The sequence below is a fragment of the Vicugna pacos genome, chromosome 5, assembly GCF_048564905.1.
Source record: "Vicugna pacos chromosome 5, VicPac4, whole genome shotgun sequence".
NCBI lineage: Eukaryota > Metazoa > Chordata > Mammalia > Artiodactyla > Camelidae > Vicugna > Vicugna pacos.
Window position 1 is genome coordinate 68,511,939 of NC_132991.1, and position 25,027 is coordinate 68,536,965.

General features: G+C 35.6%; 2 protein-coding genes across 11 annotated transcripts in view; one reads left to right on the forward strand and one right to left on the reverse strand.

Moving 5' to 3' along the window:
• CARF (calcium responsive transcription factor) overlaps positions 1 to 2,477 on the reverse strand; it is a 61,301-nt gene extending 58,824 nt beyond the window's left edge. For 6 of the 9 annotated variants that reach the window (XR_012072789.1, XR_004189965.2, XR_004189963.2 and 3 more), the window contains exon 1: positions 1,311 to 1,359. The gene's annotated coding sequence lies outside the window, so the exon portion shown is untranslated. Of the gene's footprint in view, positions 1 to 482; positions 684 to 1,310; positions 1,360 to 2,398 lie in introns of those variants that run through there. The other 3 variants (XM_072961431.1, XM_031678133.2, XM_031678134.2) reach the window with 3 other exon arrangements.
• On the forward strand, positions 1,528 to 19,094 carry WDR12 (WD repeat domain 12). 2 transcript variants are annotated; one of them, XM_072961451.1, is made up of 14 exons: positions 1,528 to 1,572; positions 2,176 to 2,223; positions 5,506 to 5,600; positions 7,156 to 7,250; positions 8,089 to 8,195; positions 9,069 to 9,184; positions 9,629 to 9,783; positions 11,241 to 11,286; positions 12,797 to 12,882; positions 15,397 to 15,537; positions 15,665 to 15,770; positions 15,926 to 16,058; positions 17,792 to 17,864; positions 18,700 to 19,094. In XM_072961451.1, the coding sequence occupies exons 2-14, from the start codon at positions 2,183 to 2,185 to the stop codon at positions 18,775 to 18,777; spliced, it is 1,272 nt and encodes a 423-aa protein (XP_072817552.1). In that variant the 5' UTR covers positions 1,528 to 1,572; positions 2,176 to 2,182; the 3' UTR covers positions 18,778 to 19,094. The 2 variants fall into 2 exon arrangements, with proteins under 2 accessions (XP_072817552.1, XP_072817551.1); XM_072961450.1 differs by lacking the exon at positions 1,528 to 1,572 and adding an exon at positions 1,597 to 1,952.
• The last annotated feature ends 5,933 nt before the right edge of the window (positions 19,095 to 25,027 follow it).

The window sequence follows — 25,027 nt, forward strand, 5'->3', positions numbered from 1 at the left end:
TGAATCACATGGTTAAACGACCACTGTTGCTATTGGCAAGCCCAGTTCTTTTCTAGGCACTGAGCACAGAGGTTTTCTCATTTTATTCGTCTAACCATGAGACTTGTCTTTCCTACTTGTTCCTGTTGGCAAAGCTTCTAGTTAAACTGACACGTAAAGGAAAACTGGTAATAATAGTTGGCGTTTACTATGTGGTACTTAACCTCACAGTTGACCACGGTGTGGCACAGAGAAGTTAAAAAATAAATAGCTAAGGCAAAATTCAAACCCAGGCATTCGGGTTCTACCGCCCGCATTCTAATGTGAGTAAACTTAAAATAGTATTAATTTCATTGTCATTGCTCTCTAACAACAGATTATTTCTAGCTTATAACTGTTTGAATCCTTTCTGATAGTCTATGGCTGATTCAAATATCAGGTGTCTACTTAATCGTAGTACATCTTTTAGCACCGTAACAAAGGAAAGCTTTAGTTATCTTCACCTGCACACATACCGCTTTGCCCACAAATTTTGCAATCCAGTTGTGCCTGACTCTAAACTGCTGTTTTTTGAGGTCCCCCTCTTGGAGTATTTCTGATGAACGCCTTAAAAAGCGACTACGAGATTTGGATAATATCTCTCCATCCATCCTCCCTCAGAAAAACTAAATTCCACTAGAATTCTCAGGACTATTTGAGAATAAGACATAGGCCTTTGGGTAACTTTAAGACCAAAAAACAAAAACAAAAACCTCAAAAAGCGTAGGAGGTGTGGGAGGATGCCTTTCTCTTTCTTAAAAAAAAAAAAATACAAAGGCGCTCATAAAGAGAAAAAAAGAACCCTAAAAAGCGGGGCCAGAGGCTGCGCATAGGACCACACACCGGGCACAGCCGCCCGGGGGTCCGAATCCTCCTCGGCGGTGGCGCGTCCTTGGGCTGAGCAACCCTCAAGACCCTAACCTCCACCAACTCCAGCCTGTCTTCCCGGGGCCCGCAGACCCCCGTCCCGGGCGAGGGGCAGCAGGCCTTGTCCTGTGGGGTCCCGAAAAGGGCCCGAGGCAGGGAGCAGAAGGCGCCACCAGAGCCCGGCTGCGGCAGGGGGCGGGGGCCGGCGGTTGCTCGGGGACCAGGCGGGTCAGGAGGTGACGGGAGGAGGAGGCAGCAGGAAGAAAGGGGGGTTGGGAGGTAGCGTCTGGTCTGTCGGCGCAGACAGCTCTGCCAAACCTCCGACTCCCCCAGTCCTGCCGCAGCCGAGTGCCCTACAGGGCGAGGAGGGAAGTCCACAAAGTGCTGGAGCAGAGGGGAGAAAATTCAAAACGAGTCTACTCAACCTCGTCTTGGCTCCGAGGCCCCGCCATGGAGACCAGCACAGTGCGCAGGCGCACCGCTGCCGCAGCGCGCAGCGCAGTCGCTTGAGATAAGACCACTATCGGCCACCGTCGCCTGTTTCCCTTCTGATTCGCCCTTTTCTCGTATCCCCGCCTCCCACCTGGATCTAAAACCTGCAGTTAGTGGCGAGAGCCCAAGAAAAATCTCGGCGGACTGTCAGCCTGATTGGGAGATGCTTGAGAAAATAAACCCCAAAAGCCTTTAGTAAATTAAAGCTGAAGGGAGAGGCAATAAAGTAGCTTTCGGCTGGAGTCGGGAAGGTTTAATGCAAATAAGATATCCTGAGGGCAGCGTGGCAAAAAAAGGACTACAATTACCAATGGTTACAGCGTCTGAGAAGCGCTGCTTTCTGGGGCTTGTAGTATCCAGGAGCTGCGTTTGACTGATCGGATCTAAGGACAGTCTCATAAAATTAAAAAAAAAAAGCCGGGGAGGGGGTGAAGAAGTAGTTCTGGATCAGGCCTTACTTAAATTCGTAATCGATCACAAGCTTAAGTATATTTTAAAAAACCCAGACAGAGTAAAGGGACACGCCGCCTTTAAGATTATGCTTACTAATCGATGACTCCTAAATCGAGGAATAGGTAGTTGATGTTTGTGGGCTGGGCCTGTGGGAGGGCTGCCTCGCCGTGTCTTCCTGCTGAGGCCGCCGGAGGAGGGAAAGCGGAAGCCGGGAGTTCGACTGCAGCGTTTTCTCACACGTGCAGTCTAATTTTGAGCTGCTTCTTTTTGTAGTCCTTAGAGACCAGAGCGCTCGTTGTTTATTACCCCACGCATTTATGTAGGGAAGTCTGGTGTATTTTGCAGGCAAGCCATGGCTCAGCTCCAGACACGCTTCTTCACTGACAACAAGAAGTAAGTACGCGTACTCCTTTTCTGTCCCCTCCTCTCCCCCACCGGGATACTTTAAAACGACCACTTCGATATGACCTTGTACATCCCTGGTTGTCTTCGCCGTCAGTTCACTTTTTCCCTTTTTTTTTCACTGGATTCAGTCGAACGCATTTTCCACTCAAGTGGAAAGCAGTACCTTGCCAGGATTTCTCAGGGGTCGCCGATCCCTCCTGCCTAGCTTCTCAGGCTCTAAATAATTTGATTTATGAGTGTAGAGAGGCCTGAAGGGCTTCAGGTTTGCTTCTTGCATGAAACGCATTATGTAATTGAATAATGAACAATGGACCTAGTCGTTACAGGACGTCTGCTAGTGATGTTACAGTGTTGAAAACACAACTTCGTTTCCTAAAGTGGGTGATAGACGACGCTTTTCTAAACCAGACTGGAAAGTGGAGCTTTCAAGAGGGTTGGTAGAACTGGTTTTTGATAAGAATGTGAAGTCAGTTCGGTTACAGATTTGTGTATTTATATACATACAAATACACACATATATATCTGTATGTACACCTGTACGTATATACAAACATTTTTATCAACTTTACAACTGGGCCCCAAGTATGTAGCATTCATTTGAAACCTAATTATATTCTGCCTTGTGGCGTATATTACACTACTAATTAACTTTGTGTTTGGTCTTTTCATCTATATTGTAAGTCTCGATGGTGGGGACTGTGTATTAAACTTATTGGATTGACTGAGGCAACAAATGTTTGTCAGGTTCTTCTGGTACTGATGATAAATGTCTGTTGTATTAACGAGCTAATGTCAGCCGTAAACTAGAAAACTCCCACCTCAATGGAGGTTACATTTTTTTATTCCATGTTTGTAACTTTATGGGTTGACGTGGTAAGTCATAGTCACTCCTCTTGTATTGTTGCTTACAGTATACACAAATTGTATTATCAATACATATGAGTATGTATACTTAGTCTAAATACTTCTCCAGGAATATGGTGATACAGTAGCATGACCACTGTATTTTTTCCATTTGACAGTTTTGTGGAGGTTATTGTTGATTCACATGAAGTTTTAAGAAATAATAGATCGCTGTATTTTAACCCTAAGATAAACAGATAAATGTCGTATGTATATATGTTAGGTTTTCCAAAAAGATAACCAAACCTGAAAATTAAACTTCTTGCTTCTTCCTTCCGCGTATGTTCTGATCAATAAAATGAGGGGGGGGAATAGATTTATTCACATATGTATGTATAATGTACATATGTAAGTATATTATGCTGCTTTTCTTCCCTCATTTTACTAGCCAAAATAGTAAACCAAAACTGTTAATTTCTAGGGTTTGCTACCTTTTGGAGAACCTAAATAACTGCTAATCTTTTTGCGCATGATAAACATACAACTGTAACCTGGCTGCTCAAAGTGTGGTATCACACAGCAGCAGCAGCATCGCTTGGGAGCTGGCTAGAAAAAGCAGATCTCAGACTCTACCCGAGACCTACTGAGTTAGAGTCTTCATTTTAACAAGATCTGAAGCCCCAGCCACCACCTTTCCACCCCCAATTGTGGCAAAAAGAGATACATATTGTGGCATGTTTTGGTGAGCCCTGTAAGTTCTACCTTAACATTTTTTGAAACTTCTCCATTCCCCACAAATACAGTCTTAATTCAGAGACTTTTTTGTTTTGGTTTGGTTTTGGGTAACCAATTTTACTGGTTGTGGATAACAATTCACATACAATAGAATTCTCACATTTAAAGCATTCAGTTCAGTAGTTTTGAGTGTATTTGCAGAGTTGTGCAGCCATCACCACAAAATTTTAGAACATTTTTCAACACCCTTTAGCTATTACCTACCCCCCTCCAAATCCTTCCAAATCCCCCCAGCCCTAAGCAATCACTAATTTACTTTCCATCTCTAAATTTGCCTGTTCTGGACATTTCAAGTATATGGTCTTTTGTGACTCACTTCTTTCATTTGGTATGATATTTTCATGGTTCATCCATGCTGTAACATGTATCAGTACTTTATTCCTTTTTATGGCAAAATAGTATTGCATTGTATAGATATATCACATTGTGTTTCCATTGTTCAGTTGATGGACATTTGGGTTGTTTCTACCTCTTGGCTATTATGAATAGTAGGGTGTGAACATTTATGAACGAGTCTTTGTGTGAATATATACTTTCATTTCCCTTGAGTATAAACTTTGGAGTTGCTGGGTCAAATGGTAATTCTATGTTTAGCTTTTAAGGAACTGCCAGATTTTTCCAAAGCAACTGTACTATTTTACATTCCTATGAGCAATGAATAAGGGTTTAATTTTGCCACATCATCACTAACATTTAATATCTGTCTTTTTATTGTAGCCATCCTGGTAGGTATGAAATGATATTTCATTGTGATTTAATTTTCATTTCCTTGATGACTAGTGATATTTAGCATATTTTCATGCGCCTATTGGCTACTTGTAAATCTTCTCTGGAGAAATGTCTATTTCAATTCTTTTCCCATTTTAAAAACAGGGTTGTCTTTATTATTGAGTTTTAAGTGTTCTTTATATATTCTAGATTCAAATGCCTTATCAGATACATGATTTGCAAGTATTTTCTCCCATTCTTTCTTACAAGTTTCTTAATCTGCCTCCTGTCTTGTGTGCTTCTAATCCAGTCTCCACAGTGCTGCTAAGAAGGATCTAACTAAACAAAATTCTGATGGTTTTTCTTTAACTTTGACAATGGCTCCTCATTACCTAGGGAAAGAAGCAAAAAGTACTTCACACAGTATCTAAACCACTCCATGTATATCTCTTATCATTGGTCACTGTCCAGAGTACAATAACATTTTCTGGAATAAGCTGGGTGGGCAGTTTAATAACTCTTAGCTAATTTTTTGCTGCTCTCCCTGCTTTCCTGCACCCCTTCTTCTTTTCTCCCCCTTCACCTAGCAGAAACTCACTTTTCTAAATGTAGCTTAAGAGTGATCTCTTTCATGCATCCTTTCAGAGTCTGCTCTCCCATTCCTCTTTTCTCTGGTTGAAACGACTTCTTTGTTCTCTCATTTTATATATCACTATGACATTGTTCTTACATAGTTTTCTTTTATTTGATTATCAGACTAACCCTTTCTGAGAACAGAGACCATGGTTAATTCATTTTTGTTAACCTCATATAGCAGAATGTCTGGCATGTATTAGATACCCAGGAAATGTTTGTTGAATGAATTATGCACATTTGTTAAAATATCCATAGATTTGACCTAGACATACAATTTCCTCTTTATAGATACGCAGTGGATGATGTTCCCTTCTCGATCCCCGCAGCCTCTGAAATTGCTGACCTTAGTAACATCATCAATAAATTGCTGGAGACCAAAAATGGTGAGTGTATGTACTCTGAGAAGTTAGGAGTGGGGCACAGTGTCACTAACTAGACTAACATACATCACACTGTTATTTTACTTCCGTTTTTGGTCTTATTTTATAATACTCATGCATTTTATAACAGGAAAATTTATGAATTATAACATAGATTTCCCTGCTACATGACACTTTGAAAAATGCTTTGAAATAAGTTTTCAGGGAAAAATATTGGATTTAATATGCTTTTAGGGTAATATCGAGATAAGATGGTTGAGATTTACGAGTAAAGATTTTAGTATAATAGTTGTGATGTAGAAGTAATCAAGACACCGTGAGGACTAGGTGGGGTAGGCATAGAACAAGCATCTCGGTGCTTGGGCCCCAGGTGCTATGGTTCTACAAAACAAAATGATAGTATCTGTGTTTGAGTATTCTTTTTATGTAATAACAAATGTAAATATTAATACCAGTGTTTTATTTAAGTGTTTAAAATTCATTTAAAAATTAATGGGTAAAACAAACCTTTATAAACATGCAAGAGTATGAAGTAAAACATTATAAAGATATAAATATATAAATAGCACATTAAACATATGCTATCATATGAGTATAAATTTTAGCCCATAAAATTATTATGAACTATGTATGCAAAAGTATTGATTAAACAAGATTGGTCATAAGTTGATAATTGTTGAAGTTGGGTGACAAGTATACAATGCTTTAGTATATGAGTCTCCATATTCTTGCCCAAAACAAACAAACCTGAAATCTAATCAATCATTTAGGTCTGTCTAATGTACAGGTTGTATGTAGGTGGTAGAGGGACATGTTAAAGGATAGTTCGAAGATGTAGTCTACCAAAGCCAGAATGTAAGAAATATTACAAAACAGAAGACCCAGTTTCTTTAGCAAATAAATGGCAAGGAGAAAAAAAAGAAGGGAACTATTAAACCTATTCATCAAATATAAAAGGTATTAATCAAATATAATATGTGGACTTTGGATACTGATTCTGAAAAGCTCACTGTAAAAAGACATTTATGAAACAAGGAAATGGGAGCTTTGACTGGCTATTTGATATTAAAAGGAATAATTATTAAATTTTTAACATTGTGACTTTTTAAAAGTCCTTATATTTTAGAGATACATTCTAAAGTGTTTACAGAGATTATATCATTTCTGAGGTTTGCTTTAAAATAAACCAACAGGAAAGTGAAGGGAAGAGTATAGGTGATTGTCCCTGAGCTGCCAGAACAATGAGGATGAGGATTCATTATGTTATTTCTACTTTTGTTATATATTTGAAATTTCCCTCAGAATAAAACCTTGCAGTTGAAATAATTGCAGTATCAACAATAAAAATATTATACTGACAGAACAAAGTATTTCTGTTCTTCAAAATCACATGGTGTACTGGAATACATGGCCTGATTGTGCCATGGAGAAATTCTGGAGAAATGTGGAGGCCACACTGGAGTAATAGTTACCTGTTTGTTTGGGGGGTCTCTCATTTAGCTCTGCCAATACCACTTCAGGTTCTAAGAGTGATAGTTTTGTTGTGTATTTTCTTTAGAGTTCCACAAACATGTGGAGTTTGATTTCCTTATCAAGGGCCAGTTTCTGCGAATGCCTTTGGTCAAACACATGGAACTGGAAAACATCTCATCAGTAAGTTCAAATGCTTACCTGCTCTATTTTACTTAAGGTATTACCAGATAATGTAGGAAAACTCCTTTGAGAATCAGCCTTTATCTACAGGAGCCAAGATCCTCTCCATTACTGTTTTCCCTAGAAATAGGAACTTCAGTTTCTGTATATTCAATTTTGAAATCCCCTCTTTTTTTCTGAGAGTATATTCAAGAAATGCAGATGAATGAACATGGAAAGATACCTTCTTAATTGTGGAAGAATTGTCAAGAAAGGGAATAGCTAATGGTGTATAAAACTATTGTGCACATAATAAACTTACGAGTTAGGTTATTGTTATAGTGACTTCCCCCTGTAATTTTTGAACTTTCTTAATATTGCTTTTATAATTTAAAATGTAATTTATACTTGCATTTATAATTTTGGGGGCAGTTTTTGAAACTGTGGTAAAATATATGTAAAATTTATCTTTCAGCCATTTTTAAGTGTACAGTTCAGTGGCATTAAGTACATTCACAGTATTATGCAACCATCACCATTATCCATTTCCAGAACTTTTTCATCGTAAATGGAAGCTCTCTACCTGTTAAAGATACGCTTTTATGATTTTATAAAGTTTCTTGTGTTCTTTTTTTCCACTTTTAACATGTTTCTAAGGTCATTAATATTTCTTAACATTTACTCTTAGCATACTGTTAGATCAAATAAAGTTTTTCACCTTTTGTGTGGCTCCAAAATTTCTAGATTATGAAAGGAAATTACATGAAGGAGATAAATTAAACTAGGGGTCCTATATCTTCATAAGGTACCATCCAGAAACTGCCCCACCTAATTGATTTCGGTTTCTCTCTGTGACTAGGAAGAGGTTGTGGAGTTAGAGTACGTGGAGAAGTACACTGCACCTCAGCCAGAGCAATGCATGTTCCACGATGACTGGATCAGTGCAATTGAAGGGGCAGAGGAATGGTATTGCCTGATGCGTGTTCTTGTATACGTTTTAAGTTCACTATGTGAATATTTTCCTCTGATCATCTGTTCTTTTTGAAAGTAATTTTGTGATACATTTATCAGTGACCATGCCAAAGATCTTCAAATTCAGTGTAGTCAAGAAGAAACATATCTATTAACAGGGGTTTTCTTTTCTATTTCAAGATGTTAGTGTGACATTTGTCTTCTGAATAGGTCACATATCTTAGGGCATTTATTTGCTTTGAGTATGTTGCTTTTAAGACCAAGAATGTAATTTGTTTTGTAAAGGGAAAAAAAATACCTTTTATAGCCACAGATCTGCTTGTCTACTACCATGAAGATGCAGATCATGCTATTTTGGGGCTAAAAGGGGCAGACTGGAATCAGGAAGGTATGGGTGGTTCAGAGCAAACACCCACTGGCCTTATTTGTGGGAAAACACCTCAAGAATGGATCATAGTAGGAGCTTAGTTTCAAAAGAATGTCCTGGAGTTATTACACAGTTGATGTTTGTACTGTCTTTATTTTAAATGGTTTTACTGTTTTTCTATTTAATGGTTACTATTTAATGGTTTTCATTGGTTAAATATGAAAGATTATTAGGCTTCCCTGGGAGTTACAGTATTTACAAAGTAGTAAAAACTAAATCTAGGGTTTGCTGATTATATTTTTATTTTTAGGAGGTCAAGCCAAATGTAGTATCTTCTGATCTAATCTAGTGTGTTTTGAAATCTTAATCTTTATATTAAAGAAGAGTTTAAAAATATAATCCTCCAGGTTTACTTTGTCATTGCCTTAGATACATAATTGATTTCAGGGTTTAAAAAAGCTGCTTTTTGTACTTCATAGGATTTTTTTTTCTCCTTGTAGGATCTTGACTGGTTCTTATGATAAGACTTCTCGGATCTGGTCCTTGGAAGGAAAGTCAATAATGACAATTGTGGGACATACAGACGTTGTAAAAGATGTGGCCTGGGTGAAAAAAGGTTAGGACTCTTTGCCTAAACTTAGAGGAATCCTGCCTAGGGAACTGAAAATAAGCCATTTTCAGTGCTGGGGCAGAATGGGGACAGGGTAAGAAATGCCTAAGTATTATGGGGTCTTTCAAATATATAGTGGTAAAGAGGAAAAGACTTATATAAAAAAAAATTATAAATCAGAGGAAGTGAATCCTGACTAAAATTATATCAGATGATAAACATTTTCAAGTTAATATTAAGTGTGTTGAATGCATATTTTTTGTAGTATTTTTGAAGACTCTTTCCTTTACACCGTAAGTTAGCTTCTTTTTCAAAGCTGGCCGTATGAGGTCTTCTACCTTTTGAACATCTTTCTCAACAACCACACAAATTTCAATTCTTTGGTTTCAGGACACTATTTTAAATTTTGATGGTAATTTGTTTCTTATTCTTGTGTTCTCCTCTCTTCAGACAGTTTGTCCTGCCTACTACTGAGTGCCTCTATGGATCAGACTGTTCTCTTGTGGGAGTGGAACGTGGAAAGAAACAAAGTGAAAGCCCTGCACTGCTGCAGAGGTCATGCCGGCAGTGTGGACTCTATAGCTGTTGATAGCACAGGAACTAAGGTAAGAGCTGTTGTGTTACTAGTACTGTGTTGAATTAGAATTTGAGCTTCTTGTGCAAAAAAAAATTCTTTTCTACATAAAGCCATTGTGATCAGTCTACTTTCATAACAATTGATGACTAAAGAATATGATTTCAAACTAAAAGTACTCATATGAGATATGAAGATTCACTCCCTCACTCTGTACCTCTGGTTTAGAACTTTATATAAATTGCACAGATTTTAAGAAATCAGGTTAAACAAGTAATTTCTTTATGTAACCTTCTTAAATCATACTAATTGACATTTTTAGGCTTGTAGCTACTCACAGTGCTGTCATCAACTGAAAATGTCTAGTTGGTCACCTAAGGCAGCATACACTAAAGTTACTGTTAATAGAGGTTGTTTTACTATTATTATATCTTCATCATGACAAATGTAAAATTAGCTAAAAAGAAATCAAACCATGAAGGCAACACGGTATTGACTTATGAGGGGTTACAGACTCTTACCTCTTGAACATTCTCTGAACCACAGTGAAGTATTCCAGATTTAAGAGTGTTCTTTCAGCATTTCTTTACCAGCTAGCGTAACAGAGGACATTTTTGCATTCAAAGGTAAAAATTTATGAGTAAATTCACATTGAGCCATAGGAAAGATTTACATGTTGAGTCCAAACGTAAGGGAATTAACTGTATCCTGTCTTTTGGCTATAAGAGACAGAAACTCATCTTGAACTTTTTTTAGCTTAAAAGATTGTGAAATCCAAGGAAGGAGTGACCAGTCACATCATGAGCAAGGTGATGAGTATTTGGGTCTCAGGAACCAGTGGAGTAGACTTGAATGTGGCCAGCACACCCCCACCCTCTCTTGTCTCTCCAAGTTAACTTCATTCTCTCTCACCTCAGACTGGCTTTCTTCACATGGCAATAAAATCTGGCCTTCAGTGTTTCCAGGTTTTATATCCTGTGCTGCCTGTTCCTGGAAAAAGATTAACTTCAACTCTCAAATTTTCAAAAAACAAAAGTTCTAAAGAAGGAAGAGACTTACTGGCATAGTGTAGGTCAGTTGCCCACCCTCATCTAAGCAACCATGCCCAGGGTACAGGGCCATATAAGAATGATAGCTCTGGGGGGAGGGTACAGCTTAGTGGTAGAGTGCATGCCTAGCATCCAAGAGGTCCTGGGTTCAATCCCCAGTACCTCTGGTAAATAAAGAAGTACGTAAATAAATCCAACCCCTCCCCCCAAAAAAACCCAAAGCATAATAAGACCTCCAAGAATGACAGCTCTCCCAATTGCCATGAGATTGAGGGTACAACTTCCCAGAGACCAGGAAAACAGGGAGATAGATGATACCATAATAGTAAGGGTTTCAGAGTCAAGTAAAGGTTTCAGGTTAAATAGCAGGAAAAACCAGACAAATAATATGATGGATTATTTTGCATATGCTTTTTCCCTTCATATATGTCTTTTTTAGTTTTGCAGTGGCTCCTGGGATAAGATGCTTAAGATCTGGTCTACAGGTAAATGAAATATTTCTTCTACTTTGACTTATTAATGATACTTAAAGAATTTCAGTGAAAGAAGACTTTTTAGTCCATATTTTGCCATAAAAATGGACTAGAGCTTTTTAGGTCACAAAGAAAGTACCACAGTATAGAGAAAAATTGGTATATTTCTTTCTGTTTCAAAGTATTTTTCTACCCCACCACACCTATTTATTGGACAACGTCACTGAGTCCCTCCAAGTATCAACAACATGTCTGGTACAATGGGACATAACTGCTTTAGTTCTCAGAATTCCCTTATTCAGGAGCCTGGAAATAAACAAAAATAGCTTCTGAGTCATTTTGATGCAATTTACTATTAGAGAAATTTCTTAGTTAAGTTGGTTTACTTAAAAAAAATTTTTTAATACACTTTAACTAAACTTAATTTTCTTACTTTGAAAGCATAGATTAGAAGGACCAATTAGAGGTGGAGGAGGGAGGACTGTTAGAGGAAGGTACCTTGATAGTAGTAAGAAGACACTGATAGAAGAAAAGAGAGGGGAAAACCCACAGATATTTTTAAAAGTTGTAAACCCCAGAACTATTTATTGCACAGGTAAACAGATCAGAATACCTCTCTTAACTTCTGAGGAAATTGCTGTATTACTGTATAATACCCTAAAAATGCAGCTCACAAAGTAGAGTTGGGGCAGGGAGGGAGTGTCAAGAAAAGTTTAAATAGTTTTAAATAATTATGTGTAGAATGGCGGGAAATATATAATCCATTTTAGTTGATTTTCCAAAAGTCCTTAAAGCAGGCAGTGTTGAGGCAGAAAGTGGTTTGTGTAGAAATTTTTCCTTTTGTGAAATATTTTTTGATAGTACTGGGTAAACGAGATATTATATGTGATTCGTTGTTACTCTTAAGGTGTTTATAGTCTAGTTTAGGAAAAGCACATGACATTTTAGTTATAGAACGTTAAAATTTGTGGTTTTCTATCTGGCTTTGCTACACAGCCAAATGATGGGTAGCAAAGTTTTTTTTTAATCAAACAAAAAATAACTATCTATGAAAAGCTTTTAATTGATTGTTAGAAAAGTGAAATAGTCAAGAAGAGTAAATATGGATGGCTGGAATGTATCTCCTTTTAATGTGTTTGTTAACCATGTCATTCCCTTCTTTATGATATAAATGCAATCTGGCTAGAACTCTCGTACAACTAATAGTAAGCAATTTTTTTCATATGTAGGGTAAAGTGACGAATATTCGTAATGATAATCTTAAAGACATAAAATATCAAACTGGTTAGGTTTTAGAATTTTACTATGCTTAATTTTTGCTTTCTCCTTTTGGAAGATTGGTAACAGGTACTGTTTTCATATGTAATTTTCTATTAACCAAAATAAGGAGAAATATTCATTCCCTAACCAGTTGAGATAACATAAAGTATATACCCAGAAATACAAGAATTCTTTGAGACTGTTTGCAATTAATGTTTACCTTAAAATTTAAAACTATCAAATCTAATTTTCTGTGATACAGTCCCTACAGATGAAGAAGATGAAATGGAAGAATCCACAAATCGACCAAGAAAGAAACAAAAAACAGAGCAATTGGGACTAACAAGGGTATATATTTGTGAGAACTGACTATACTTGGCTTAGGTCTTTATTGACAAATATGTTAATTAAATCTTACATATTTAAGTTTCCTTTTGTCTTGCTGTGTCAGCCATAATTACACTTTCTTTCAGTAGATTTGTAAATTTTTATTCTAAATAAAAATGGGCTGGTGTATAGTAGATTTGAAGTCTCAGCCTTTCAATATCTAATTGTAAAGTGTCTGTTCCTATTTTTAGCCCATTTTTAAAAGTGTTTTTTTTTTTTCTCATTGATTTGTAAGAGTTCTTTATGAATTTTGGATTCAAGGTCTTTGCTGATACAGGTACTATAAGTATTTTCTCACACTCAGTGCCTTGTTGATAACTTTTGTTGTTGTTTTTTGTTTTTTAGAATTTATTGATACAGATTAGACTGTTTTTATTTCCTTGATACCTATTGTTTTTAGGTGTGTACATTTGTAAGCTTGCTTCCATTGTTCATTTTATTTGATAGAAATCACAATATATTCATTTTTCTCACTTAGGTTTTTATAGACTTTAAATCTATGCATTCATGAATTATTAATTGAAGTTATTCTAAAAACCTTTGAAGTGCTATTTGAAGTGAAAATTGTGTTGCAATTAGAAATAATAGGAAAAGTTGGATTTTTAAGACCAAAATAAGACAAATATCAAACATAGTTATCTTCTCTTTGGATTTCTTTCTAGTACCTGACTTTTATTAATATGAGTAATGCTCTCACTCAGTTCATTTACTGGTCATTTGTTTCATACATTAATATACAATAAGGTTTTTTTTCCTCATTTTCTCTCAAAATTGCTCTTTTTTCCTCTAGTACTATTCTGCTGAAGTTTGTTTGCAGTAATGGTGCCATAGTTGACTTTTCTGCCTTTTTTTTTTAATTTACATATAGGAAAATCCACTTTTTGATGTATAGCTTTTGATTTTTCATAAATACATAGAATATGCAACTACTACATTTTCAAGATACAGAACAGTTAGCCATCTCCTAAAACTCATGTTGCCCATTTGTAGTCAACCTTTCCCCTCTGTTTCCATCCTCTGACAACCACTGTCTGATCTCCATTCCTATAATTTTCCCTTTTCCAAAATATAAGTAGAGTCACACAGTATGTAGCCTTTTGCATCAAGCATTTTTTCACATAACATATTGCATTTGAGGGGAAAAAAAAGATTCACCCAGGTCATTGGCTTCATGGTTTTTTCCTTTCAAATGCTGGGTAGTATTCTGTTGTATAGATATATAGCAGTTGGCTTAAACATTCACCAGTTGAAGGATATTTGGATATTTGACAGTTATAAATAAAACTGCTGTAAATATTTGTGGAATTTTTTTGTGTGAACCTACGTTTTCATTTTTCTTGGTTAAATACCTAGGAATGGGGTTGTTTATTTGTGTACGTTTACCCATCACTTTATCATACCATTTCCTTTCCTAGAGCCTCTGATTATCTTCATGTTGCCTTTTAATTTTGTTTTGGATTACAACAGAGGTTGTGTTCCTCACTCCTCTATCAGGTTCCTTTACTTCTTTCAGGAAAATATTAGAGTTAGAAGAGAGAGACATTGAGGATCATTTGGTGCAAGAGTTGGCAAACTGTAGCCCAACAGGTGACTTGGATGTGGCCTATTTTGTACTACAGAGAGCTAAGAATGATTTTTGTGTCTTTAAGGGGTTTTAAAAACAAAAATATACAACAGAGACTGTATGTGGCCTGGAAAGGCTAAAATTTTTACTTTCTGGACCTTTATCAAATGTTTTGCAGATCTCTGATCTAGTGTAACTCCTTTAACATTTAAGGAGATTAAATGTAATGGAGTTACAAAAGTAGATTAAATGTCCCCCATTTCAGAGTTCTTTCCCTGTTTCTTTCACATGTTCCTTGTATTTAAGATAGGCCCTATACCTAGAGTTTGAGGATTTAATTTGAGAAAGACATTAAAGATTTTGGAGTATTAATAAATGAGCTATGGATATTTTTTAAAGATTGGCTGTTGAGGAAATGAGGGGCTAAGAATAACCCATTGAGATTGATTAATTTACCTGGGTGAGTTGTGTAGAAAATGGCAACACCTTAACCCAAACCTGTATCTTTCGGACTCCAGACGTTTTGTGACTAACTTCAACATATAACATGTTTGTCAACTGGGAGAATTAAATTACTGTTAATATTAATTTCCTCAAAATGAAAAGTAGAATGGGGAAGCAGCAGAATATTATGGAAAGACTATAAATTTTGGAGTAATACTTGGGTTCAGACTCAGCTCTGCCACTTATAAGCTGAATGACTTTGGGCAAGTTCTCTTTCTCGACTTCAGTGTCTTCATCTAAAAGTACATCTTGGAGGATTGCTGTAAAGAAGAAATAAGGCAGGATATGAAAGCTTAAGCACCTGACAAAATATCTGGCAAATGGGCTTCAGAAGTAATAAGTACTATTATTGTTTCAATTACTGTAAACTGAAATTGCTTTCCCTTTTGGGTGTCCTTCATTTCTAGACTCCCATAGTGACCCTTTCTGGCCACAAGGAAGCAATTTCCTCGGTTCTGTGGTCAGATACTGAAGAAATCTGCAGTGCTTCTTGGGACCACACGATTAGAGTGTGGGATGTTGAGTCTGGCAGTCTTAAGTCAACTTTGGTAAGACTTATAAATTCGGTGCTTCTCTGATCAACTTTGAGTTTTTAAGTGGTGAACTTCTAAAGATGGTTACTCTTAGTCCACCCTGGTTACACATTCTTTCCTTTTTTATTCCCCCCTCCACCAGACAGGAAATAAAGTGTTTAATTGTATCTCCTATTCTCCACTTTGTAAACGGTTAGCATCTGGAAGTACAGATAGGCATATCAGACTGTGGGATCCCCGAACGAAAGGTAAGTTGTGTAAAGGAAAAATACGTACAAATAATGATTTCTTTTTTCACTAGAGATGTGTATAAAAAAATAATTTTCTACAAATTATTTGGGGGTTATTCTGCCTACTTTCTTTTCTGAAATTCAATAATTATTATCTTTTTTGTTTTGTTCAGATGGCTCTTTGGTGTCACTGTCCCTAACCTCACATACAGGCTGGGTCACATCAGTAAAGTGGTCTCCTACCCACGAGCAGCAGCTCATCTCAGGTTCTTTAGATAACATTGTCAAGTTGTGGGATACAAGAAGGTAATGCCTATTTATGATTGACTAAAGAAATATATCAATTGTGTGTTTTATACAGACCAAATGAAATGAACACTGAAATGACTATCCAAAAGCACAAAAGTAGAAAAAAAGTTCTTGGTCATAAACGCTGAAATGATACATACTGATATCAAAAAGGCAGGCCAGGATCCAAGGGATTTTCTTAATGTTAATGTTATTTTTTGCATTCTGAATGAATTTAATAGTGATAGTTTATCTTTTGCCAGAAAAGAAAAGTCCACAAGTTTATGAAATTCATCTTTCTGACCTGGTTATATAAAATAGGGGGAAAAATCCTGAACCTTAATATAAATATGATCATTATAGAATTAGAAGGCCAGTGGTCTGAATGAATGGAATTGTGGTCAAATTATAAATTATATGTTAATAGAAAACTAAATAAAAATACATATTTTTAAAGATAACCAAAATTTAAAGATTCCTTTCTTATTCATCAGCCAGTGCTGTGATAATAATATATGTACAGAGCCACCAACAGAATGCATATACAATTTATTTACATATTTTTACAGGTAGAACAGAGAGGCAGTAACCAAATACCTGTTTGTTTTTATTTAAATCTGCATTCTTTCTGTATTACCTTATGATACATGATTTATTAATATCTAGAAGGTATGTACATTTTAATTGGATACTTTATATAATAATTAGCATGTAGTTTCTGACCATAGTAGTAAGTTCAGTAAAGAACATAAAGCAGAGCAAAGGGACACTTCTTTGGGGAAGGCCTCTCTTTGAGAGTGATATTGTGGTAGTGAATTGAACAGTGAAGGTATGAGCCATGCACAGATCATGGCAGAAGGTAACAGCAGATAAGGGCAGGGGTCTGGGGGATCTTGCCGTGCTGGCAGAATAGCAAGAGGGCCAGTGTTCATGGAGTGGAGTAGCAGGACATGAGGCAGGTAGTGGTTATATAGAGCAGGACCTTACAGACATGGTAAGGAGTTTGGAGTTTTATTTGAAGTGTGATGAGGAAGGCTTTGGAGGTTTTTGAGTAGGAGAGCAAGAATGGAAGCAGAGAGACAATTACTGTAATTCAAGAGACAGATAGTGGTAATTTGGACTATGATGGTAGCATGAGAGAAGATTGGGTTCTAGGTATATTTTGAAGATAGCTCATTGACAGGATTACTTCTTGGATAGAATTTGGAGATAGTAATCAAAGATAATGCACATGTTTTCTGCCTCAGCAATTGGGTAATTGGTAGTGTCATTTACTATGACAGGAAAGAGTAGAAAACATGTTTGTAAGGGAAAATCGAGTTTTGTTTTGGTTGTTTTAAATTTGTAATGCCCATAGGACATTTAGCTGTCAGCAAATTGGATATACATATCAAATTTGGGGCTAATGATACAAATCTAGGTGTTACCAGCATTCAGTTTGATAGACAAAGCATATATAAAGCCATGATTTGGAGGGAAAAGAAAAGTAGTCAAGGAAGTGTGAAAATGGGCCTAATTATAAATAAATAGCATTTTTTTCCTGAATACATTTTGTTGTAATAATTCTCTGTAGTCTGCTAATGACACAGGAAAAACAGGAGAGGTAGCCAAGTAAATACTCAGACTTTTAAGATTAAGTGGTTATTGGGGCAAGAGTGGTAAACTAAAATTTTCAGAAAAGTATAAACAATTATTCATGTATGTTTAGTACAATGAAATGCATATAAGACATTAATTTTTTCATCTTTTAGTTGTAAGGCTCCTCTCTATGATCTGGCTGCTCATGAAGACAAAGTTCTGAGTGTAGACTGGACAGACACAGGGGTAAGAATTTATTAGTTATTTGGTAGAGAGGAATCTGTATTATATTATTAGGATAAATCTGGTGTTTGTGTTTACAGAGTTACTACTTTCAGTGTATCTGACATTTATAATTCTGTATTCTAAGTTTCATTGATATTCATAAAATCTCACATCTCATTTGAAGAAGAAAAAAACTATATTAATATTAAATATTTTGAAGCAGTTTTTTTCTCATGAATATTTTTTATCTCATGAGTATTTTAATAAAATGTTTTAATAAAAGTTTTAAGTCATAAACTTGCTACTTCAGTGTAATTGAATCAAAGTATTTCCCACTTAGAAAACTCTTATATATCTGGATTATAAAATGTGTTTAAAGAATTACAATTTCATTATTTTTCTGTTGTATAAGCTCTTGTTACCTAAAAACTCTTTGCAAACAAATATAGGTCCCAGGGTTATTTGACTAATTTGTAATATCCATTTACCTGCAAACAATGTGCTATCCTTTAAAAACTTAATTTTCTTACGTAGGTAAAACTGTACTACCCTTGTAATAATATTACGTATTAGCAAATGTGTCATAGAAAGTTCAATAGCATATTATGCCTCAACCAAATTAAAATCACCACTTAAAAAATTTAATATACTGTATCATTATATAATATATGTAATATGGTAATGAAATTTGATGCAATTGGCCTATTTAATACTTTATTAATTTTCAATGCAAGGTAATTGTTCATCCATAATTCCTTCTGTGATCATAATCATCAGTATTAAGTTAGGTTTTGCTGTCGTATGAAATAATTGTATTTACTTCTGTGTTTGGTTTTTTTTCTCTCCCTTTATGCAGTTACTTCTGAGTGGAGGAGCAGACAATAAATTGTATTCCTACAGATACTCGCCTACCACTTCCCATGTTGGGGCATGAAAGTGAATAATAAATTTTACACAGATTCCTTCTGTAAATGAAATTGATAGAGAATTCTCAGATTATATCAATGCAGATGTAGGAAACAGCTTTTAAGATTAAAGTTTATATACTGTTTCACCCTTGATAATAGTTATCACTTTTTCCTTATTTTGTATTTATTATACAACAGTTGTGTTTATTAAATAAGAAACATGGCTTGCATCCCCTACCTTATGAAAACCATTGAAATTAAACTGAGTTTTTAATTTCATTTTTAAAGGTATTGGTTTGAATTAAGATTTGCTTTTGAAATGCTATAAAAGCATATGTTAAAAATACAGCAATTGTTCAGATTTTTAATTCTGAGGGAGAAACTTAACTTTTTAAAGGTAGCTGTTTTATAAAAGCACCAAAAAAATAAATTTTCATAGGGAGAAAATTAGAAATATAATCTGCGTTTGGTAAAATAAGTGATATCTAACTATAATAATGTTCTTTGTAGGTATTCAGAACATTAAAACATGTAGATGTTGCCAGTTAATTAAGAATTTGTTGAAATATTTTAAGTGAAGTACTTTGTATTAAAGATAAGTAAGAATCCTTTAGAAATAGCATACAAATTTCATGGTAACAAGGAATCTCTCTCTCACACTTATCCTTGTGTATAAGATAAGAATAGATTGTTTAGACAAAACCTTTCCATCAGTATTAGATAAAAACATTCTAAAAATTTTGTATCATTAGCATTTATTTACATTCATATATACCAGACATTTAAAGTAAATGTTTTAAAATGTGACTTTAATGAATTGGTATTTCTCAAGCAGAACACTTCAACCTCTGAGTAACCTATGAGAATCAGTTTGGTCCCTCACTAGACTCTGATGCCATTTATCTCACATGAGGTTTCTGTCACAGAGGTCTAGGAGACAATCACTATAACTTAGCTGCAATTGAGAGCCAAATTGACAGTGGGTTAGACCCTGTGGGAGATTAGTTCTCTCATATGCAGAAGTCCAGAGGCAGTCCCAGACTGATCAAGTGGTTTTGTTCCACACCCCTTAGCTACCCAGGCTCCCTCTACCCCTATGACATGGTCCTCATTTTCACACACACCAAGAGCTAGAGCTCCAGGTACATCATTTTTTAAAAGACATATTTTCATGCCCAAGAAGTGAATAAAGGTAGTCATAAAATTCACATACAAAGTCTGGTTTTCTCATTTTTGTGCAGACTGGTGTAAATTTCATCATATCTGCAGTCTCTGGAAATCTTTCAGTAGACAAAGATGATTTGTAGTCCTGCTCTGGATAGTCCCTGAATGAACGTTAAGGGCAGCGTTATTTAAAATATCTTTCATAACTAACCCCACCTGGACTGCTCACATGTCACATGTGTACACTAAATGGTTAAAGTAAAGAGTCCTATTTATTAGATAAAGGAGAAAGAAGGAAGTGGCATCAAGTACTGGTCCCCAGCCTATTCTTAACTCTGGTTCCAAGGCTGGATACAGTCACAGTTCATACATTCTCCTTTGAGATGGATGTAACATTAGTGACCAGGTCTCCTAGAGAAAGATTGTCTAGTTGATCTCTGCCAAACTTTTCTTCTTGTGTAACTCAAGTTGTTAGATCTTATTCCCAAACAGGAAGATCATGGGAGGCCAACAGAAGTTTAGAAGACTTAAGTCCTCTTAAAACATAGTACTCTCCTACCTCCCATCCTCCCATCTTTTTTTTCAAAAGCAGGAGTCTCCCTTTCAGTGGTCCATTTTCTTCCATTTTAGTTACACCAGAGACAGGGTCCTTACATGGACTTACTTGCTCCTAAGACTCACTTGGAGAAGTGAATGGAGCTGCTTTTCTAGCACTGGGAGAAGTTCAGAACCAGACAGTACAGTGTTCAGGACCTGCCGACCAGTACAGAGTTATTTATGCTGCCATGGTAATGCAGTTTGTAAACATGTTGATACTTGCTCTTACCTCGTCAAATGTTTTATGAAATTTCCTTTTCTTAATCTTGAACAACAAACTTGATAATTAAAATTAGGCTCAAAATATACCCTACTTGCTGAAAGGGTCAGTTCACGAAATAAGGCTGAACTTCATCATGTACCAGGGTCTCTGCTGGGGTGGAGGAAAGGGAAAAAAACACAAAAATGTATGAGACATAGACTACCTTCAAAAAGCTCACATTCTGACAAAGTTGATACTCAATTAAAAATTAATGTCCTAAGTGCAAAGAAAGATGTAAATCTAAGGTGGAAAGGAAGAATAGCAAAGGGAGCAATTAGATTTGTAGGGAGCGAGTTGGCTGTCAAGAAAGGCATGTAGAAGAGTGACATTTGAGCCAGATTTGGACATAATCGGTTGGAAAGGTGGAGATTCAGGTTATTTCTGGCAGGGGAAGCAGCACAGAAGCATCAGAAATGATAGCTCAGAAGTACTGTGAGGAAAAAAAGCATAGTATTTCTTCATATGCTAAGAAGTTTAATTTTGTTTTCCTGTTAAAGCTGCCTTCCAGGTCTTCTCTAAAACATTATTATTTTATTATATTGAAAACTGAAAATAAAACCCGGCTGTGATGATTACCTAGAGATTATGAGGGTAGAAATTTGAGTTACCTAAGATTTTTATTCTGCTTAGAATGTAGAAAAACATAATAGCTTTTCTATGAGTAGATGACCAATATTTGCTTTTTCATATCCTTCTTTGAATTTGGAATGACCATTTTGGAGCTTTGTCAACAATGCATAATATATCAGAATGTTTCCTAGAATTATCAGGGTAAAAGAACAAATGGAAGTTTAAATTGACATAAAATACACATAATTGAACAAATAACCTTGCAAAATAAATACTATCTGGGAATTTCTGATAATAACATTGAAATCTGTTCATAAAAATTCTTCGATGTATTCTAGTTTTAAGAAATCAGTTCCTTATAAGGAGAAATAGTAATCTTTGATATATACTATCATATCTCCTTAAAGGGAAAAAAGTGATATTTTAAGACTATGCATGTGCAAGGTATATTCGATTAATATCTTTTTAATTTTAAAAACCACTATTTGGAATCATGTTTCATTAAGTGCTATCCAAACTTTGCTAATCAGAAACTACCAGGTATAAGAACAGTAGGAACTTTTAGTCACTTTAATTCTGATTTTTTTACTATCACAAACTCCTAGTAGCAATCATTTAATGTTAATTATTCTGTTATATAACCCAAATATATCTTTAATATAATTTAGTAGAAAAGGTGTGTTTTTTTGGGTTTGTTTAATAGAATTAAATTGACTACTCTTTGTTCCAATATGAGTTCCACTGGTTCACAGATCTGAAGAAGTAAATTATCTTCTGGTAGTGTCTATAAAAATGGCAAAAAACTATCCCACCATAACAATCCTCTGACTTAGGTACTAAATGATCTATATTTTAAAGAAGAATGTATATGTTAGAGAGGTCAAGTTATTTAACCAGATTGCAGGCAGCCAGTAAATGCCCCAGTAAGAATCTGAATTTGGGTTTTTCTGAGTCTGGAGCTCAAGCTCTTAACGAGTACATATTCTGCCTATTCTTCAGTCATGCTCTGGAATGATTTTATAATACATGTGAAGAATTAATGTGAAAATGTCTTTACCTACATGAAAGAATGGCTATATAACAATTTAAGTGGCATTTATTGGTACCAAATCACCATGTTATGTTCAGCTTGGCATGTTTTTTCCCTTAAAAATTAATTTCAATTCTAGTATATTACTAAATGTATTAAAATGTATTAGCATAATATGTAAATGTGTAATTTAAAGATCCATCCCTGTGTTTTCTTGTAGGGACTGTATATAAACAAAAAGGAACTTTAGAAATTATCCTGTTATTCATATCATTTGAATTACCATGTTATTCACATTATTAAGGGAAACCACAACCCAGGCAGGTTAAATATGTAGTGTGAAGGTATACAGCCAATTAGATAGGAGACATGCTTCTAAGTAATAAAGACTACAAAGATGATCTTGTTAGGTACAATCTGATATACAGTTTAGAAACATGTCAAACAATTCTATATATAGTTATATGCCTGGGACTTATTAATACCAAATAAGGTTCAATGGTTACTTCATGGGGAGGAAATACTTTTTTATTTGTCTGTAACATTTCACATTAAAAAAAAATCATTTCAATAATACTGTCCAATTCTAGCCTTACTTGAATAAACAAAAATGTAGTATGGGAGAGTGAGCATGCTTACCTTGCCATATATAAGTAATTACTAGTGTGAGCATCTGGGAAGATAACTTCTTCATACTCTCACTGACTGCCACTGACTGGCCTGTTGCTTTTGACTTCCTTGATAAGATCACAAAGATTACAAAGGAAAGTAGAACACCTTGAGGAAGTGGAGCTCTTTCCATGACATCAGATTCCATGACATCAGGTCCAACAGATCCCTAATCCTTAAGAGCAAAGCGGTACCAAAGGGTAGATAGAATTCTTAATATGTTTTCTAATATCAATTGAGGTTTTATTTGGGAGTTATCCAGAGGTTTGCTTGATGGTGCAAAAATAAAAGTAAACATCATTGCTCTCTGAGGAAATCAGGGACTCTAGGCTGTGAAGCCCCACATTCCAAGCCATGTAATGGTCTTCTAGTTAGCTTGTGCACCTGTTTATACTACGATAAATCTGTTAATATGTTGATAGAAAGCTAAATAGCAGTTCTATGAATACATTTCTAAGTGAAAGTAAATCCTCCCATATATGAAGTATTTTAATGGTGTTAACTGCAGCTGCCTCATTTGTTAAGGGAGTAGTACAAGGCTATTTAAATATTTCCTTACCAATCCGACACCAGGAGTAAGAAGACTGATTCCTGCCTAGGAGTGTCAGTAGCTCTACCTTGCTTGCTGACACCTTTCCTATACTGTGCCCCAACTTGCACATTTGTTTTTAGTGGCCTGTGAAGGAAAGTGCTTATGTATAAATGCTATATTATATAGTGGCTTGGAGACATTGTGTATCTTTGGGTAATTTTCCCCAATTAAGTGAACAAAACCAACAGCCCTACCCTGACTTCCTGCTGTGTTCCTTGGAGGCCCTTTCTCTGCTCCAGACTGAGCCGAAGAGCTATTAGTTTAATATATTCTTGAGTTAAACTTTATCCAGTTGGAACAAGCACTTTCTAAAATACCCAAGAAACTTAACTACGGTGCATAGTAACATTGTGAAAGTCATCTTGCTTACCATATTAGAATCTCTTATTCTTCAGGAAGAACAGTGTTCAGTTCTTTTTAGATATTTTATACTATATCCTTCCGTTGTCAATTAGCTATCTTTGTTTCTGTTCATTGATTGATTGAATAAACATTCAGCACCAGTATGTATTAGGCAGCGTACTGAGAGAGAAGGTTACAAAAATGCATGAGGTTTTCACTTTGGAGAAGCTCACATCTAATGGAGGAGAAAGGCAGGTAAATACTTAAAACAGTACAGTTGTTGAATAAGAGTAGAGGTATGCCTTTAGGAGGGACACCAAACTTGTTATTAGTGAGTCAGGAAAGATCTGAGGAAGTACAGCAATCATATTTGCCAAATACTAATTCTTACCCTTTTAAGTATCTGGACTTTGAGAATCTGAGGAAAGTTTAGGATTCTTTCCCTTAAAAAAAAAAGCCAAAATTTTGTATATTATTCCATGTATTTATCTTGAAACCCTGTATATCTCAGGGTGAGAATCCCTGGTCTAATTATTAAAGCATCTTAATATTTTCAGTCCAAATTATCTCAGTAGTATAAGTAGTCTACACTTTCCCTATTCTAAAACTTATTTTTTTCAGGCTTTCAAGGAAGTACTTTGTGATGATATTCTAGAATCTCACCCCATCTTTATGTCTTTCATGACCTTACAGATTTTGGTTATTACCTCAAGGGTATACTTTTTACCTTTCTAGCCTGTATGTCACAGTTATAATTAAATCATATTTTGTAGTTTTAGGGAAGTTTTTTAGCACCTTTAGAAAGAAAGCAGTTTGGATCTAAATCATCTTTCACCAATAACATTTTACTTTTGCCTTATTTCCAATTTTTTTTGAGGTTTTTAGGCGCAAATTTTACCTTTGACTCGAAGATTCGTTTGTGACAAACTATGGTAATATATACGTGCATTTGAGGTCAGTTACTAACAGCTGTTAACTCAATCCTCTTTAAATCTTTGAAATACGAGTTAAATACAGTAAGTGAACGTTTACCGCGCGCCGCCAATGGTA

Excerpts from the sequence above, each read along its gene's own strand:
- WDR12 (XM_072961450.1), top strand. The coding sequence starts at position 1,930 with ATGACTCCTAAATCGAGGAATAG. Across the intron at positions 5,601-7,155 it reads ATTGCTGGAGACCAAAAATG|AGTTCCACAAACATGTGGAG; the intron begins GTGAGTGTATGT and ends TATTTTCTTTAG. Across the intron at positions 9,185-9,628 it reads TGTGGCCTGGGTGAAAAAAG|ACAGTTTGTCCTGCCTACTA; the intron begins GTTAGGACTCTT and ends TCCTCTCTTCAG.